The 16,828-nt window shown below is 43.0% G+C and overlaps 1 protein-coding gene across 2 annotated transcripts in view; it reads left to right on the top strand.

Annotated features, from left to right (window-relative positions):
• Positions 1–16,828, top strand: part of LOC145356485 (adenylate cyclase type 1-like) — a 242,107-nt gene that overhangs the window by 61,009 nt on the left and 164,270 nt on the right. For both annotated transcript variants that reach the window (XM_080209223.1, XM_080209218.1), the window contains exon 5: positions 12,215–12,342. In XM_080209223.1, the coding sequence (XP_080065349.1) occupies positions 12,215–12,342 (128 nt within the window). The remainder of the gene's footprint in view (positions 1–12,214; positions 12,343–16,828) is intronic.

Raw genomic sequence — 16,828 nt, 5'->3', positions numbered from 1 at the left:
ATCAAAGCTGTGTGCAGTACTCCAGAAGTGGTGTCACTAACGCCCTATATGGTTGCAACAGCATTTGCCTACTTTCATACTCTATTTCACTATTGTGAAGACTATTGTGAATTTGAATACAAAAACAGTTATGTAGGGCAGTAGTGAGATCACGTTTGGAGTAAAGTGTAGAGTATTAGTCACTTTATTTAGAGAAGGATATAAACATATTGGAAGCAGTTCAGAGAAGGGTAACTAGATTCATACCTGGAATGGATGGGCTGCCTTATGAGAAAAGTTCAGACAGGCTAAGCTTGTATGCATTGGAGTTTCGAAGAGTAAGATGTGACTTGAATTTTCTCAAAAAAATTCTAAGGGGTGATCTTACCAGCTCGTCAAGCTGGTCAATTGGCATGGTGAGGTGGCGAGATTGCCTGAGAAGCAAAAAAACCGAGCTCATGCCCAGTTTCTTGCCTCTTGCGATATTACCAGCACTGTTCTGTCAGCGGGATCAGCCTGATTTAAGAAACCATGATCTGATTTTAATATTATTAATATTTAATATTGTTTAATATTAATATTATTTAATAGCCCAGGATGCAGTCATCCAGGTTCACTTGCCTTAACAGTCTCACCAGTGGAGGTCCTCACCAGCATGGATCATGTATGGTCCCCCACCAACAAGGGCCAGACATGATGGCCTCGCCAGTGGGGCCAAAGGCCGTTAAAGTCCCCTGCCTGGTCGTGGGCAGTGCCCCTTGAGGACATATGAAACACGTAAAATATATCATTAATATTGAAATCCCGGGTACGAGGCTGATTTTGCCAGCAAAATGGGTCCAGCAAGATCGCGAGGCAAGAAACCAGGTGCAAACCCAATTTTTTTTGCCTTTTGCTATATCTTACTGGCTTGCCACACCGATCGCCTAGTGTGGCAAGCTGATAAGATTGTGTCCATGATTCTTCTTTGGAACTTTCTGTCTTAGGGACAAGAGTGTTTTCATTGAACCTCATAGAAATAGCAACAAATGTCAATTATGTTAAAGTAACAAAAAGCAATGCAAAAACACCATAAATAGATTTCCTGGTATATTGCTGTTTATGCAAATTTGCTGTTGCATTGTGATAAAACAGAACAGTACTGGCCTTGGGTGGGATTTTACGAGCCTCACCTGAGCAAGGTTATAACATACCGGCCACTGAGTTTGTGAAAGGCAAATGCATGTTTCTCCTTGTTCTGTAAATTATTTTGTATCTCACTTTAGATCCCAATACTCCTTCATTAGGATGTTTAATGGCAAACTGCCTTTAAGCACTGTTTTATTATTGAATGCTGATTAGTGACTGTCCAAACCAATCGTCTGTATTTCTCTCCCTTGGGGGAAACAACTATGATGGTTAATTTAACAAAGTAATACAACTGGTGGCATGTGTCATATGGAAAGGTTTGAAGGGGAGTTCCATTCCAACTCCCTGCAGTGAACACACAGACAGCAACTGTAGTTTGTGATATTGGTGTTCACTCTCTTTGGGGATAGCATGTTCATTAATGTTGTTAAGTGTTTGTTATTCATGCTTGACAAATGAAGTCAGAAAATTATTCACTGATGACAAGTTCTCATTTAGCACATTTGTAAGCTGGAGCAAACATATACTAAATTACATATATTTCATAGGCAATAGGCAATTGCCTAAGGTGTTACTCAAGGTTAATTACAGCTTATGGTATACGTCTGGTATATATTTTGTGCAGAAATGGATGGAGATGAGAGGTGACAACCAGATCTGTCATTTGGGAAGGATTTTAAGAGATATGCTCAAAGGCAGTAATTGAGTTATAGTTATTATACACAGTAAGAGACCATTCAGCCCATCAGACCTATACCAGCTCTCCAGAGCAATCCAGTCAGGATCATCCACCTCCTCTTACCCATAACTCTGCAAGTAAATCTCCATCAAATGTCTATCCAATTCCCTTTTGAATTTGTTTCCTGGAATTTGTGAACCAATCAGAGATGTAAAGCAGTCTCATTGCTACATATTTTCCATATTTGAAGACAGAGGATGGAATTTAATCCAAGTGATAGGGGCTGGCATGTCAGTAGGAGACAAGGTGAGAAACTTTCTTCATCTCCACTGGGGAAGGCCCACTGGAATAAAGTGCCCACCAGGCCAGCAGCAGGTCTTTCTCGAGATTTAGGACTCTGAGGGATGGAAATTCCACTCCAAAGAACAAAAAACAATGAAAATTAAAGTACAGTAACAGGCCGTTCGGCTCTCCAAGCCTGAACCAACCATGCTGCCTGATTGAACTAAACCCCCTACCCTTCTGGGAGCCATGTCACTCATTCCCACCCTATTCATGTATTTGTCCAGACACCCCTTAAAACTCACTACCATATCCGCTTCCACTACCTCCCCTGGCAGCAAGTTCCAGGCACCCACCACCCTCTGTGTGAAAATACTTGCCTTGTACATCTCCTTTAAACCTTGCCCCTCACACTTTAAACCTATGCTCCCGAGTAATTGACTCTTCCACCCTAGGAAAAAGCTTCTGACTATCCACTCTGTCCATTCCTCTAATAATTTTGTAGACTTCTGTCAGGTCGCCCCTCAATCTCTGTCACTCCAGTGAGAGTAAACCAAGTTTCTCCAACCTCTCCTCATAGCTAATGCCCGCCATACCATGCAACATCCTAGTAAATCTTTCCTGTACCCTCTCCAAAGCCTCCATATCCTTCTGATAGTATGGTGACCAGAATTGAACACTGTGGACCCGATTTTACCATTGCGTTGTAACTGTTTTCAGATGCGAAAGCTTGTTAAAGTTGGGCATGAGGTGAATGGTGCTATCCGTGCCCACCTCTGCATGCATTTAAATTGATTTAATGGGCTGGACACCCAAACTTACTGGCATTTCTGCCTTTACCATCGCGTTCACTGTCCAGATTCAGCGCAAAACAGACATACTCAGCAAAGGTCTATTTCAGGCGCTGCAGCTTCTGACGATGAAAGTTCAGAACTTCCAGTGGCTCTCTAACTCAGATCGGTGGTGGTAGGGTTGGGGTAGGTGGTGGTGGGGGGGTAGTGGGTGGTGAAGGGAAGCGGGCGGGCCACATCATTCTCTGGTGGGGGGGAGGAGGCAGGTTAGATCATTCTCTGGTGGGGGGGAGGAAGAGGGAGGCCAGATGGACCTCTGGTGTAGGGAGGGGGGCAGGAACAAGGGGGTCCACTGTCACTGTGCAGGCGATTGATGGGGGGAAGTGGGGGAGGGAGCCGTGAATGGGGTAGTGGGGGGGTGGGAGGATAAGGGGGACAGTTACATTGTGGGGGTGGGGCGATGTCTGTGGGGGCCATTGCTCACAGGCCGCTTTATCTGCTTTTTGCAGCCTGGGAACAATGTGGCAGGGGAGCATTTTCTCAAATTTCTTTTACTGCACATGCAGAGTTGAATTTTCCAATTGGAACAGCAGCATTTCGGGCGTGATAAGCCCTGCCCACACATTGCGATCCAGATTTGCAACTTTTTGGTCAGGCTATGTGCATTTGGTGGGGTCTGAGAACAGGGTTTGCAAATCAGATTTGAATCACGCCCAGATTCAGTACTTAGAATCAAAATGGTAAAATCGCCCCCTCTATACCAAGTACAGCCTAACTAAGGTTCTATAAAGCTGCAACATGACTTGTCAGTTTTTAAATTCAGAGCCCCGTCTGATGAAGGCAAGCATGCCATGTGTCTACTTGATGACCTTCTCCATCTGCATGGCCACTTTAAGTGATCTGTGTACCTGTACACCCAAATCCCCCTGCCTATTAGTACTCTTAAGGGTTCTGCCATTGACTGTATACTTCCTATCTGTACTAGACCTTCCAAAATGCATTACCTCACATTTGTCCAGATTAAACTCCATCTGTTATCTCTCTGCCCAAGTCTTTAACTGATCTATATCCTGCTTTATCCTCTGATAGTCATCATCACTATCCCTAAATCCACCAACCTTTGTGTTATCTGCAAACTTACTAATCAAACCAGTTACATTTTCCTCTAAATCATTTATATATATTAAGAACAGCAAAGGTCCCAGCACTGATCCCTGACAAACACCACTTGTCACAGCCCTCCATTCAGAAATGCACCCTTCCACTGCTACCCTCTGTCTTCTATGACCAAACCAGTTCTGTATCCACCTTGCCAGCTCACCTCTGATCCCATGTGACTTCATGCATCAGTCTGCTATGAGGGATCTTGTCATAGGCCTTATTGAAGTCCATGTAGGCACATCTACTGCCCTACCCTCATCAATCATCTTCTTCACTTCCTTGAAAAACTCGATCAAGTTTGTGAGACATGACCTCCCCTTCACAAAGCAACGTTGCCTCTCACCAATATGGGAGTAAATCATGTTTCGAAGAGTCCTCTCTAATAATTTCCCTATCACTGATATAAGGCTCACTGGCCTGTAATTACCGGAATATTTTTGCTACCCTTCTTAAACAAAGAAACAACATTGGTTATTCTCCCATCCTCTGGGACCTCCCCTGTAGCGGATACAAAGATTTCTCTCAAGGCCCCAACAATTTCCTCCTTCACCCCTTTCAGTATTCTAGGGTATATCCCATCAGGCCCTGGAAACTTGCCTGCCTTAATGTTTCTCAAGAACCTCAATCCCTCCTCCTTTTTGATCTCAACATGACCCAAACTATCGACACACCCTTCTCCAGACTCATCATTCACTAAGTCTTTCTTTTTGGTGACTACTGACACAGTATTCTTGCTGTTTATCTTTATAAAAAGCCTAGGGATTATCCTTAATCTTGCTCCTCGGCCCTGCCCATTCCTCTGAGAGTTGCTGGCCATTCAGAGCCTGTAGAAGTACAGCCAGCAGCACATTAGATAGTGTGCTTCAATTATTCCCATCCTTGATCATCCTGCAAGGGAACAAACACCAGAGGAGCTAAGAATTGGAAATATTTCAGTTTAAGGTGGATCTTTTGGAAAGGTGACCCGAGATATATTTGGTTTCAATAGCAGCAGTCGTTCTATTAAAGATTGGAAAATCTCAGCTTTGTAAGAATTGACTCACACTGCTTTACCACCTTATATATTTGTATGATGGAGGAACTTGGGGCAGTGTTGAATTGGATGTTCCCTGTCTTTTGCACATGAACTTCCTCAATCTATTTCACAGTGAGTCAATATTTAGAGCAACAGTTATGGTCCAGAATTCTCCGACCGCACCTGCGGCTGGGATTTTCCAGTCCCGCTGCAGTGAATGGAGATTTCGCGAAGCCAAATTCTCTGCTCTCGCTGGTAGTGGTAGCGGGCCATATGAAATTGGAAAATTGTGACCGTGAACTATTTAATTCATTCATTTTAACCTGATATCACGTAATAACAGAAATTAATGAACACAATATGAGAGTAACCTTTGCTATATAGTAACTTTTATAATATACAGAAACCTGGGCTGAATCTTCTATTCTGGAGTCAAAGGATGGAATTCTCCCAATACATTTCAAAGTGTTGTCCCCAGTGGGAAAACAGGTGATATTCTCACAGGGAGGGTTGGTACAATTTAGCTCACAATTCAGTTAGCTCACACTTAGGCTGGAATTCTCTGATCTCACATGCCTCGCTCCCCCTGTGAGTGAGAACGGAGTATTTGATGCTGAACCAAATCTTTATTCACAGCAGCAGGACCGGATAATCCCAGCTATAGGCAAGGTCAGAAAATTCCAGCCTTAGCAAGTTTTTTGGAGCCTGAGGAAATTCTCACTGAATTCTCCCACATTTAGTATTTTATTTGGAGCGGGAACCTAAAATCATCAGCAAAATTGGCTCTTTGGAGATCAGGGTGCCCTGTAAAAAAGGCACCTTGATTTCCAGTCAATCCTACACCTACCACCCCCTCCCCCCACTCGCCTGATAAGAGCAATCCGCACCCACTCCTTGACATCAGGTCCCCCCATTAGCTGGTGTCAGCAAGCCCTCCCCCAAAATGAGTGACACCCAGTTATGGGGCCCTCCCCATTCATTAGTCTTCTTGTGGGACCACCCCTCCAAGTCCCCCTCAGTTCCATCCCCATGACCCCCTTACCTTCAGATCCTCCCCATGGCTCTACCTCTCAGGATACCCCCATGTACCCCCTACAGTACCCCCACCCATGCCCCGCCTTCAGGCCTCCCTTTCGGCACTGCCAACCTGATAACCTGGCAGCGCCAACTTGGCAGTGCCAACCTGATACACTAGCAGTGCCAACTTGACACTGCCTGGTTGGCACTGCCAAGAAGCCAGGGGCAATGTCAAGGCACAATGCAGCCATGTCCCCGACTTCGTGGGGACTCCAGTGGCCTCCAAGCCACCCAGTGTGGCCACTGTGGAAACCAGTTGTGATTCACATTGGCTTCCCACTGCCCTTGAGTGTTGGAGACTTCCAGAAGCAGGGAGAATCAGGTTTGAACTTCACAAAACATATTTAAATGCCAAATTAAATCTGAGGATCTGATTTCTGTCTTCACTAGGGGCATGTAGAGTTGGAGAATTTCCCACTAAGGGTGCAGGAGTGAGAGTGATTTCCAGTCGCGGGCGGTGGGGGGAATTGAGGTTGGGGGGGAGTGTGAGCATATGATTTTGTGCTATCCAGTCATTAACTGTGCATCCTTGAGGAGCTTCTCAATTCATGTAGCAGAGAAAGGCAGAAAGTTGCCAACCCTACCATTAACTCATGGAGTCAAAAGTCCAGCTGTCCCTGAGTGGTTTGGAGAGCTGTCGGCCTATCTTCCTTCTAAGTGCAGGCGGAAGTTCTGCCTGCTGCTGATCAATGCTTTAGTGTAAAATGGCAGAGGGCCTGTCAGAGTGGTCAGAGATGCATTCTGCACTAACTCGCCAAATGGCAGGGGTCAAGCTCCCACCATTGCAAAAAATTCAGGGCCATCAGTTTATCAATTTAAACTGGATTTTGGACTTGATTTGAAGCTGGTACATCCTGGCTCATGACCCCACACAAACTGAATATCAAGGATGCTTTAACTCATCGCACGGGATTTTACAGCCTCAGTTGGGCGAGATTGTAAAATCCCACCGGAAGCCAACAGAGATTTCTGGGGATTTCGGGGCAGGTGAAGTGGTAGGTTTTCGGCCATCATGTTGATAAGAGAGATTACGTTGCCAAAGGCAGTGCTATGTGGACTCAATTGTGCATTTTAGTCAAGAAGAGCCCTCTGACTAACAATCACTTGGCGTTGCATCTCTAGCTGTGGTTGTATGCCACTGTTTAACTCTGACTTATACAGATACACAGAAAACCAGGTCAGCTTTCTTGTTGGGTAAACTGTGCACCAGCTAACCAACTGACACTTACTGCTATTTAGAAGTTTGCAGAGCTGGTGTCCAGATGCTGATACTTAACTTCAACCTTCAACACAATAATGTATGTTGAACTGCTTAGTTCAGGTAGAGCCTTCTTTAAATCCATTAATTGCCAAGGTTCCAGCCAGGGTGTTATGGTGGGTCTCAGGCCTCATTCAATCTGGAAAGTTTTCCTTTCCACTTTCTCAGACTGCATTTTCAGTTATCTCTTCCAAAATGTGCAATAAATATTGAACAATCTGCTCTGCTCAACCAAGACTGCATTGTGTGACTCATGTAAAACCTGAGTAAATCTGCATATGCCTGTTAATTCAGTGGCACAGTGATTAGCATTGCTGCTTCACAGCACCAGAGACCTGGGTTCAATTCCCAGCTTGGGTCACTGTCCGTGTGGAGTTTGTACCTTCTCCCTGTGTCTGCGTGGGTTTCCTCCAGGTGCTCCAGTTTTCTCCCACATTTACCCAAAAAGACACCAGAGTGTGGCGAATAGGGAAATTTCACAGTAACTTCATTGCAGTGTAATGTAAAGCCTTACTTGTGACTAATAAATAAACTTTCTTGTTTGACCTGCAGAAAACAACACTAAATGAGTCAATGGGTTGAGCTGCAGCTCAGGAACAATTATAGGAGTGTGGGTAGAAGTTAAACCCTCGACTTGCAACGTGTCCCAGTTCAATTAGCCAAAGGCCTTGAGGTCCAATTCCCAGGACTCATCTGCATGGAATGAGTCATGTTCTTGTTCAATCTGCAGGAAGCAGCAGTGGAGTGTGGGGCAGCAGGAGGCTGCAACTGGGGACCACAGCAACTGGGAGAAGTCACAGAAAGACGTTTGGGAACCTTGTGTTCAGTAAAGGGGCAATGGCTAGGCCAGGAAAGGGACCTAGGGGTCTTGGGAGGAGCACGCTTACTCAATCCCACATTAACCCAATATGTGCCAGACTCTTATATTAAAAAAAATTCCATTCTGAGGGCTAATCATTTTCTGCGTGGTGACCTAGGTTGGTCTGACGAGGAAGGGCGGCACTGTGGTTAGTACTGCTGCCTCACAGCACCAGGGACTTGGGTTTAATTCCGGCCTCAGGATGCTATGTATGTGGCATTTGCAAATTCTCCCCTTGCCTGGGTGGGTTTCCTCCAGTGCTTCAGTTTCCTCCCACGCTCCAAAGATGTGCAGGATTGGCCATGCTAAACTGACCCTTAGTATCAGGTGGATTAGCAGAGTAAATACAAAGAACATAGAAAGGGACAGCACAGAAACAGGCCCTTTGGCCCTCCAGGTCTGTGCCAATCATGATGCCCTACCTAAACTAAAAAAACTCCTCTGCCCTTACTTGGTCCATATCCCTCTATTTCCTCCCTATTCGTGTATCCATCTAGGTGCCTCTTAAAGGTTGCCAATGTGCCTGCTTCCATCACTTCCTTTGGCAGCATGTTCCAGGCACCCATCACTCTCTGCATGAGAAAAATACGTGGAGTTACAGTGATAGGGCTTGGGCAGGATTCTTGTCGTTGCAGGTTCAATAGGTTGAATAGCCTTTTTGTTCACTGAAGAGATTCTGTTCGATGATTCTATGAAACCAAGATGGTTGATCTGTCCAGACCCCTGGTTAAAATACCTGATGATTTTGTCAGAATCTGATCTGCATTTTTAAAGAAGAAAGAAAAATTTCAGCTTCTGGCATGTCTTCCTCTCACCCATTTAAGATTAAAAGTTAAAATAGAAAATGTGTGAATGTCTGATTTCCGCTGAGTGGGTAAGATTAAAATCTGTCCTTATCGTGTCTATATTAACTTTTTCTAATGCTCAGAGCAGATTAAATTGCTAGTCGGTGTTGTTTGAGATTACGTTAACCAAATGAAAACTGCATTGAATTGCATCAAGATATTTGACTCCTGGCTTGGGTCACTGTCTATGTGGAGTTTGTGTGTTCTCCCCGTGGGTTTACTCCAGGTGCTCCGGTTTCCTCCCACATTCTGAATGACATGCTGGTTAGGAGTATTGACCCAAACAGGTGCCAGACTGTGGTGACTAGGGGAATTTCACAGTAACTTTATTGCAGTGTTAATGTAAGCCTCACTTATGACTAATAAATAAATAAACTTTATCATTCCTGAAGAGAAATTTCTACTCATGATCATGATTACCTGAATTTTACCACATATCTTCCATCAACTGATCCAATATTATAGACATTCAAATGTCATTTTCTGAATGACTCATAAGCAATCAGAGTTGCCTTAAAGGTGCTATTAGTATTTTTGATGCAAGATCAGCACTTACTGGCATTGGCAAGTTGCAATACTGCATTTCATAGATAACACATAGTGCAGCTACAATGTATAAGGTGAATGTGTAAGGTGGTAGTGGTTGGATGGCATGCCACTCAAGCGACTATTGAATAGTAAAATGGAGCCCTTTAACTTCCCATAAGCAAATGCATGATACTGCTAATGGGACTTGTACCAGTATATTACAGGATTACTTGTTACCTGGATACTAATTCGTATTTAAGAGAGGGCACTTGTGTTTAGCATTATTAAGGACGCTTACTGACTGCCGTATATCCCCAAGCTATGATGCAGAACCAATTCAAGATTCCGTCAATAAAATGGAAATGGAATATAAATAGTGACTCAAAGCTCACATGCAAAGAGACTAACTTGAGCCACCTATTGATGGTTTGGTTATGTGATAAAATAAACTTTGCTTGAGAACAAAAATCTTCAAGCTTCATTAAATATTTCAGTAATTGTTGCTATAGTGATCAACCTGAAAATCTAAGGTAATCAGCATTCAGAAAGAACTCCCATATGTGCTTTGTGTAGCAAAATCTGCATTAAAAGGGGAAACAATTAATTATTTTGCTGATTTCATGTCATAAAAAATTATAAAATAGAATTTAAAAAATTATAGACGATCTCTGCTGTCACATTCGGTGAATAAAGGGAGTTGTTAATCAATTACACTAAGTACAGATTAATACTTCCATTGTGAGTGTATTTATTTAAATCTAGGGGTCAAAATAAACACTGCCCAAAATGCAGCAAGACTTCTTAATTAAATAAAAATATATACAAAAGCTCAATCAGAAGGGAAGCAATGATCCAGTCTGTGAGGCCTGGCAGAAGGGATAACGGAAGAAAATTCCTGGAGGTGTGAGGTGCTCAGAATTAGCACTAGAAAAGTTCAAGGAGGGCAGGATGACAGCAAAATAAACAAGCAGGGACGTCAAAACAAGGAATATGTGGGGGAAGCTTGTACCCAGGCAGTTAAAATTAAAATATTAAGAGCATTAGTTAATTGTAAGCATTGCACAACAACATGGGGAGACAGACTTGAAAGGAAGACCCCAGAACCTAACTATAGATTGCCATATATGAGCCAGAGACTGCAATTACACCCTGACACAAAGCTTTTTACAGGCAGGAATTCCATTCCAATTTTTCAGTGTTTCAGTGTTAAAAGGTGATATAAAGTCAGGAACAAAAGTTATCACAGTAGGAAGTTGAGGCCTGTACACAAAGCTGTGAATTTCTTCCATGTTTCCCGGAAGAGACCCAAGACCCACATGGGTGGAATCTTGTTGAGCCGTCAGCCTTCTTGCATGTCCACTGGGGGGCCAGGGAGGGACCCATAATGCCTCATTTTTGGAAGGGCAGCTGAACCACAAGCCAATCAGGCAGTGGCGAGGTCACTGATGGACCTACCCCAGCCTCAAAACCAGGGTGGATGCCCTGCTTAGCGGGAGCTGTTAACCAATCAGAGGCTGGCAACTCTTGTGCACAGCAGTGGCATTGAAGAGGCCATGACTGCTACTGGAAGAACAGCCAAGATGATGGAGGGACCCAGGCCATGGGGAAGAGATGTTCACAGGTTGGGGATCACAGGGAGAGCATTGTGGATGATTCTAAAGGTTCGAGCTCCACTTCCAACTCCAGCTCTGCCTCTGTGTGAAATCAAGCCCATATGTTTAGGGCTTTTCTTGGGCTCCAGTTTTTTTCCCATTGATTTTTGACCATTTTAAATTCACAGCATCTTAATGAGATTGTGATAATTTTTGAACCTAAATTGACATTGACAAAATGAATGTAACATATCGGGATTGGGCCCAACATTCCTAAATCCATGGTTTTCTGGGTCTATATTTTCATATAAAATTTTGTTGTCTCCCTACAATGTTGAGAGTAGCAACAATGCATCCAAATATATACAGGCATCTATTATCTACTGCAAACCTCCTCATTTGCATCTTATCAACCTTAGGAATGTTGAACTTGACTTGCATTCATAATGTTCAGAGTAGCTACAATGTTGGAGCATAGAACATAAAATAAAAGGATTGTTTGCACAACATCCTATCATATATAAATTCTGCAAATGTTATTTGAAGAACAAAAGAATCTCGTAGCTCAAATGCAAAGAGGCCAACCTGAGCCATCTATTGATGGTTTTGGTTATGTAATAAAATAAATTCAGTGGCATGGTGGCACAGCAGTTAGCACTGCTGCCTCACAGCACCAAGGACTCGGGTTCAATTCTGGCCTCAGACCACTGTCTGTGTAGAGTTTGCGCATTCTCCCTGTGTCTGCGTGAATTTTCTTCGGGTGCTCCGGTTTCCTCCCATAGCTCAAAGATGTGCGGGTTAAGTGGATTGGCCATGCTAAATTGACCCTAGTGTCAGGGGATTAGCAGGTTAAATATGTGGTGTTACAGGAATTGGATGGGATCGTGGTTGGTGTAGACATGATGGGCTGAATGTCCTCCTTCAGCTATGGGGGGATTCTATGATTCTTGAAGGGTCATAGTTTGCTTTCTTGAATATAAAACATGTTACATGTCTTTTTTTTCTCTCTCTCTCTGACAGGAGAACCACTGTCGAAGGATTAAGATACTAGGGGATTGTTATTATTGTGTATCAGGTCTTACTCAGCCAAAAACCGACCACGCTCATTGTTGTGTTGAAATGGGATTAGATATGATTGACACGATTACGTAAGTAATTCAACTTCAAAAGGAGAATATTGTCTTGTGTCAGTTTCATTCATAATTTTTAAAAACAAGTAAAAAGACACAAGTGCTTCTATCTAGACTCAAAACTGCTAATCATGGTCATTAGCAGTTCCCAAAGGTTGATAATTGCTCTCATAAATATGAATGAATAATAACTTGCAACAGTGACATGATTTGTTGTCTGTCAGTGATGTATATAATGGTAGTACAAGACTGCAAGGGGAATATATATTTTTTTTAACCAAAGTCATATTTTCTTTTGCCCTTCTTGAACTAAGCCCAGTCATTCAGAGTTTTGCAGCAATGGTTACTCTGATTTGTCAGTTGTGTAGCTTAGTTGCCAATTAAAAAATGACCTTGAGTTAGGTCTGTGCCTAGTTTAGTTGTAACTACTACCCTGTGGGGAGATAAGCCTTACTAACCTTACAATGGAAGCTTGATAAAATATCCACATTATGTGAAGAGCAAGATTCTTAACCTGCCCTAAAAGGTCTACACTGAAAACAATCTCATGTTAGAGCTAACAGAATTAATATGTGTAGACGTGTTACTGTAAAGGTGCAACACCATTAAACTATAGTAAATTCTGTGGTACTGATTGTGGTGCATTGTTTTATAAAGAAAGGAGCATTTTATCATGTATTTATTATTCTGCTGCGGAACTGCACTTCCATCTAACTTATGTCACCATTTTGATTGGGAGTGCACAGTATCATGTTGAAGGAACTACAAACTGCCACAGCTGGTACAGCACTAATTATCCCATTCTCATCGACGTCTGGATTGCTGCCAGTTTAGACTTTTTTCATTTAGTCATCATAGTTCAGAGGTAATGTTACAGGAGGGTTTATAATTATGAAAGAATGAGATAGAGTAGATTGATACAGACTGTTTCTGCTCATTGAGAGATCAAGAATGATGGTCTATAGATAAACATTTAGAAATAAGAGATTTAAAACCGAGGGCAGGAGAAATTACTTCCTGCAGCAAGTTGTGGAACTCAATTCCAGGGTTAAAGGTTGAAGTAGAAGCTATGTCAACATTTAAGATTAGATTGGGCAGATGGATAAAGGGGAACGGGGGAAGGGATGTAGAAATATTGCAGATAAATATGAATAGGATGATTAGCTCACATAAACCATTGGGTCAAACAATCTGTCCTGTACTCTCCATGGATCTTTCCAATTTGCTTCACTACTCTTCTGGTTTCCCCTGGCTATTTATTGCCCCAATCTCTTCTATTTATTCCTTACTCCCCGCTATGTGGAATAAATAAGCACAAGAACAGCCTTTTAATCCAAAGGACAGGATTTTCACCTTTGAGGTTGGAATCGCAAGTAGGATCATTCCCAATGTTATGATCCCACCTTGTTGCATGGCAGTTCCTACCCATTGTGAAGTGGTACAGACAATCTGAAAGCAGGTCTGAAGCAGGTAGATGTCAGTGGAACCAGGTTACCGGGGCCGTCTTGGTTCCTTGGAACACTGGCCCAGTTCAGTAGAATAGTGTGAGGCCCCCAAACTCTTATATTTCCATTCACCCAAGCGCACAATACCCCCATGTCCATTCAGATACTGTCCAAACCCAATGCCCCTTCCATACTACTTATCCCTCCTCACCCCTCTATGACCATTCATTTAGTATTCATTATGTATAAAACTCTTGAGCCTTAGTGAGCCCATTCCAGTTACCGTAAATCACTAAGTCAGTGTATCCTAGTACTTGGAAGGGCTTGTTCAGTGGGTCTCAATAACACGTTCAGAGGATTGAAATGTTGAAGTGTTCATTGGTAACAAACAAATTGATATTTATAGATGTACAAATTATAATTCAAACTAGGGACTAACTTCATGGCTAACTTTTCCTTGACTTTCTCCACACAACTTTGTCTGCTGTTTATTGTCATGTGTCTCTCTATAATGTACTGTTTCCCAGCCCTACATTGAACTTTGTTATTTCTGACACCCTTATATGATAACTACCTCCAAGTCTTTATCCAAAATCTGACCAAAAAATGGCAGAGGGTGGGTCTTGCCGAGAAAAATGGCATGGTTCTCTCCATTGTAGCATGGCTACACTGAGATCAGGACCATGTTTAAAGAGTGCCCCAATCAGACCAAACAATCAGCTCTCCCATCTCCCGTCTCCCATCTGCCCTTCATGGTGGTGTTGGGGCAACCCCACCCCCACCTCCCAATTGGAGCCGGCATTCACCGTGCCTTCAATAAAAACTGGCTTCTTTCTTAAAATTAGAACCAGTTAGTTAACATCATCAATTTTTTGAATGATGTTAAAGTCGACACAGGCTTTCCAGCTAAATAAGGAAAAGTTTTGATTGTAGAATACAACTAAAGTTTTCTGTATTGGTTTGTTTTAGCATTGGAGTGTGGCTCACAATGTACCTTTAATTGGGAGCTTAATGCCACCTGTCCATACAGCTGTGTTGCGGGCAACTTCAGGTGTTGCTTTACCAGCCACTGTTCCACAGCTGAGTGGACCTTAACAGTAGATGATGTGTCTAATACAAAATTGATGAAGTGAATGTTTACAGAGATGTCAATATTCCAAAGGAGAATTTGAGATTCTTCATCTCGCCCAAAGTGGTTCAATTTCTTCCTGGTGTGGTACCTCAGAGTCATGGACAGTTTGGGATTATCCACATGTTTCAATGCCTTAGACTTGCGCAGTTTTCCAAAATGTTCCTGCCAGCAACAGTTGAAACACTACACAGAGATTCCTTATAGAAACATAGAAACTAGAAGGAGGAGTAGGTCTTTCAGCCTTCTGAACCTGCTCCACCATTCATCTTGATCACAGCTGATCATCAAATTCAATATCCTGATCCCCCCCCTCCTCTATATTCCTTGTTCCCTTTAGCCCCAAGAGCTATATCTAATTTCTTCTTGAAATCAGACAACGTTTTGGCCTCAACTACATTCTCAACTAAATATACTCACATCTGTGTGGTCTATTCACTCATTATAGTTGACATATGTTGTCTATTTGTGTATTGTCTTCCTTGGCCTGGATTCTTCCTGCTTTTTTGTTGCTTTTATGGGTCCCTTCCCAACATCGCTGGGAACTCCTATGTTCAATGGGGACCCATTCCAAGTTACTAACTTCCTCCACTTGTTCCCAACTCCCCTTTCTCACTCCCCTGCCTTCCCTATTCTGGTTCCCCTCCTCAACAGAACTTCCTGACTCACATTCTAATCTTTCTCCAGTTGTTGAGGACTGCCTGCAGTCCCAGCAATGCCCGCTGCTCCTGATGGCACTATTGGAACAAAAGAACTGCTGGACGCTTGATTAACTGACAGATCTCAGAGGCAGGACTTCCTCCCTGATGGGGACAGAAGTCTTGCCCTAAACAGATCAATGACCTCAATGTGTAAAATCAGCTCAGGACTTCCTGGCACGTTGAAGAGATTTTTGTCTGGGTGGACACCCTATTGCTGTGTAAAATTCCTGTCTCAGTCGGGACATTGCTGCTTACTCTATTATGCCTGAGAAAAATGGAAAATACGAGGTCCTGCTCCAACATCTGTACAGGCTCTATTTTTTTGAAAAAAGATTACAGCCCAGGCAATAAACAAACCTGCATGTTGTAGCTCAGAAAGGCTTTAATTCCCAGGCCCCTTTCAATATTAAGTTCTGACTGCCACCGGATCCTGGTAAGAATCAGTATCTGGGCAGTGCGGTGATGGAGACAATTATTCAAGCGACAGGAGATCATCCCCAGTACCTGCAGACATCGTTCCTGCTGTGAGATAAGTGGTCAGCGTTCTATTCCTCCTGCTTACTTATGAAAATATAAATGTATAAAAGACTTTCTTGTGGAGCTTCTCCTGGCACATGGTCCAGATTTGGCCTTGTCAGGGAAGCTACCACTGGTGTCCTTAGACCCTGCATGAAAATAGCAGATTAACCTGTAATGATGTCTAGAGAGTCCAATCTTCATATTTAAAGAGGACTGCACTGACTTTGGGAGGGTATCCTTGCTGCGTACAATTTGAAATTGTGGTTAATTAACTTGAGACAGAGAGGGAGGGAGTAGGTGCTCTGTTCCACTCTAACTCTCCTAGTTTCAAACAGACAGGAGTTTTAAAATGGAGGCAACGTTCTTATGTTATAACTAATGTTTCCATTGATTTTATGGCGGGAGTTTTACTGCCCCACCTGCCATAGGGATCAGAGCGGACGAGGGGCGTTGGCTTTTGGGCGGAATTTTACGGCTTCAGGATGAGCGAGGTCGTAAAATTCCATGTATCCTTTATCTTGAAGGGTTGTTCATCTGGTGGATTTGCTGAGTGTACTCTGACAACATCTTACTCCAAATCTTGTCTGGTGTCCTCTTTTGGGCCTTTTGTAGGGATCCTATAGCATTCAACTTCTGAATTGAGCACGCTATACAAGATGTTGTCATTACAAGGCCTCGTATGCAGCAAGCATTATATTTCCAGTTTTGTA

Source organism: Carcharhinus amblyrhynchos, chromosome 2 (genome assembly GCF_965287045.1).
Source record: "Carcharhinus amblyrhynchos chromosome 2, sCarAmb.v2.hapA, whole genome shotgun sequence".
NCBI classification, from domain to species: Eukaryota; Metazoa; Chordata; class Chondrichthyes; order Carcharhiniformes; family Carcharhinidae; genus Carcharhinus; species Carcharhinus amblyrhynchos.
This window is presented reverse-complemented; position numbering and strand designations above follow the sequence as displayed.